Consider the following 1,947-nt stretch of genomic DNA (forward strand, 5'->3'; position numbering starts at 1 on the left):
GAGTGCCTTCGACGGACTCCCACACGTGGCGGTCGAGGCGGCCCTGGGCCGACTCGGCATCAACGGGAGCCTCCGAGGCTTCGTGACTGCCTTCCTGTCCGGGAGGACCTTCCGGGTCCGTGTTGGAGGGGCAACCAGCCAACTCAGGGACATCACTGCTGGTGCCCCACAGGGTTAAGTACTGAGCCCCTTCCTCTTTACATGGCACTAGCAGGACTTCCGGCGTCTCTCCCAACAGACACCAGGTTCTCAGCCCGCTGCTCAGTCTACGCAGATGACGTGGCACTCTGGGTCCGGGGACCAAGGCGGTCCATCCCAGCCATCAGGAGATCACTGCAGGCGGCTCTCGATGCAGTGATAACCTACCTCGGAGGCATCGGGCTTAAGGTCTCTGCCACCAAGACCGAGGCCCTGCTGATTCACCCGCTGGCGGCAGCTCGCACCCACGTGAGATGGCTGAGGGTTGGCAACCGCAGCCTGCCTTGGAGGCTGGTGGTGAAGTACCTGGGGCTCACGATCGACCACCGGCTCACGTGGATTCCGGCTGCCAAGGCTGCTGCCACCAAGGTGCGGCGCGTCCAGGGCGCCATCAGCAGGCTGCAGCTGTGTGGCCGCGGCTGCTACACCAAGTGGGCCCTCCAGCTCAACCAGGCTGTGGCGTCCTCGGTCCTCCTGTACGCCTTCCCACTGGTGAACCTGACACTGGCCAGGAGAAGCCTGCTGGAGGTACTCCACAGGGGTGCACTGAGGTCCATCCTGGCGCTTCCCAAAAGCTCGCCGGTGGCAGCGACTCTGGCAGAGGCGGGAGAGTGGCCTCTGACGTTGCGTATGATCCAACGTGCGCTGGGCCACATTGACCGCCTTCATCGCGCGACCGACGGCAGGGCCCTCCTGGAGCGTCTCCGCAGTCAGCCAAGATCACGGATGGGAGGCCTCTGCCTGCTGTACCACCAGATGGTCCCGGATCCACCAGTCCCGGTTACCTCTCCACCGCCTCACCACCAGCCACCGGAGGTCTACCTCTGCTTGGAAGGGGCAACCAAGCGACGGACGCCTGCGGTCGCACTGCAACAGGCTGCCTCCTGCAAGCTCCAGGAACAACTGGAGGGACGGCTGCATGTGTTCATGGACGGATCTGTGATGCCAGACGGGAACGCATCGGGCGCATGCGTAATCCCGTCCAGAGCCAACAGCAGGCAGTGCGGGCTACCCTTCCCGGCGAGCTCCACGGCTGTGGAACTGGCTGGACTCCATCTCGCGGTAGACCTGTTGGCCGAGGACATCCCCCTTGAGCCAGCCGCGGTCCTGTGTGACAGCAAGGCGGCCCTGCAGACCCTGGCCAACTCCCGCCGTGCCGGGCTGACGACCTGCCTCCTGACAGCCAAGGTTCGGGCCCTCCACGACGCCGGGGTGCCCGTCTCCTTCCACTGGCTGCCCTCCCAAGTGGGCATCGCTGGAAATGAGAAGGCGGGCACACTCGCCAAGGCTGCCCTCCAGCCTGGTAACCCCTACTCCTGTGCCGTGGCGGCCAGGGACTATTCGCAGGCCCGTCTCAAGAGGCTCCTTGTCACAGTCCACCCAGACTCGAGGGTGGCCAGCGGGCGAGGACCAAAGCCTCTCTCAGAGACGGGCCACACCAGTAGAGAACGGGCCTCCCTGTTGCGACTGCGGACGAGCTGCATGTGGACAGCGGCCCGCCGCTACGCCAACGGCCTCTGTCTCTCCCCGTCCTGCAGCCGCTTCGGAGACCCAAAGACCCTCGAACACCTCCTCTCTGCATGCCCTGGCTTAGCACAGGGACGCTTGAAGGCCTACGCGGCCTACAGGAGACAGGGTCTGCCCGTCTCCATCCTGGAACACCTGCTGTTCCCGTCTCGTCCACATCCAGCAGCACTCCGAAGCCTGGCGGAGTTCCTGGAGGAGTCAAGAATCGCTGCCTACAGCTGA

At 64.8% G+C, this 1,947-nt stretch overlaps 1 protein-coding gene across 1 annotated transcript; it reads left to right on the plus strand.

The window, feature by feature from the left end:
- The first annotated feature begins 201 nt into the window (after positions 1 to 201).
- Positions 202 to 1,947, plus strand: LOC119181160 (uncharacterized). The gene has a single exon (XM_037432347.1). The coding sequence runs from the start codon at positions 202 to 204 to the stop codon at positions 1,945 to 1,947; it is 1,746 nt and encodes a 581-aa protein (XP_037288244.1).

The sequence above is a fragment of the Rhipicephalus microplus genome, unplaced genomic scaffold (genome assembly GCF_043290135.1).
Source record: "Rhipicephalus microplus isolate Deutch F79 unplaced genomic scaffold, USDA_Rmic scaffold_14, whole genome shotgun sequence".
Lineage (NCBI taxonomy): Eukaryota > Metazoa > Arthropoda > Arachnida > Ixodida > Ixodidae > Rhipicephalus > Rhipicephalus microplus.

Bases quoted from the DNA above. Each gene is read 5' to 3' on its own strand.
- LOC119181160 (XM_037432347.1), top strand. From the start codon at position 202: ATGGCACTAGCAGGACTTCCGGCGTCTCTCCCAACAGACACCAGGTTC.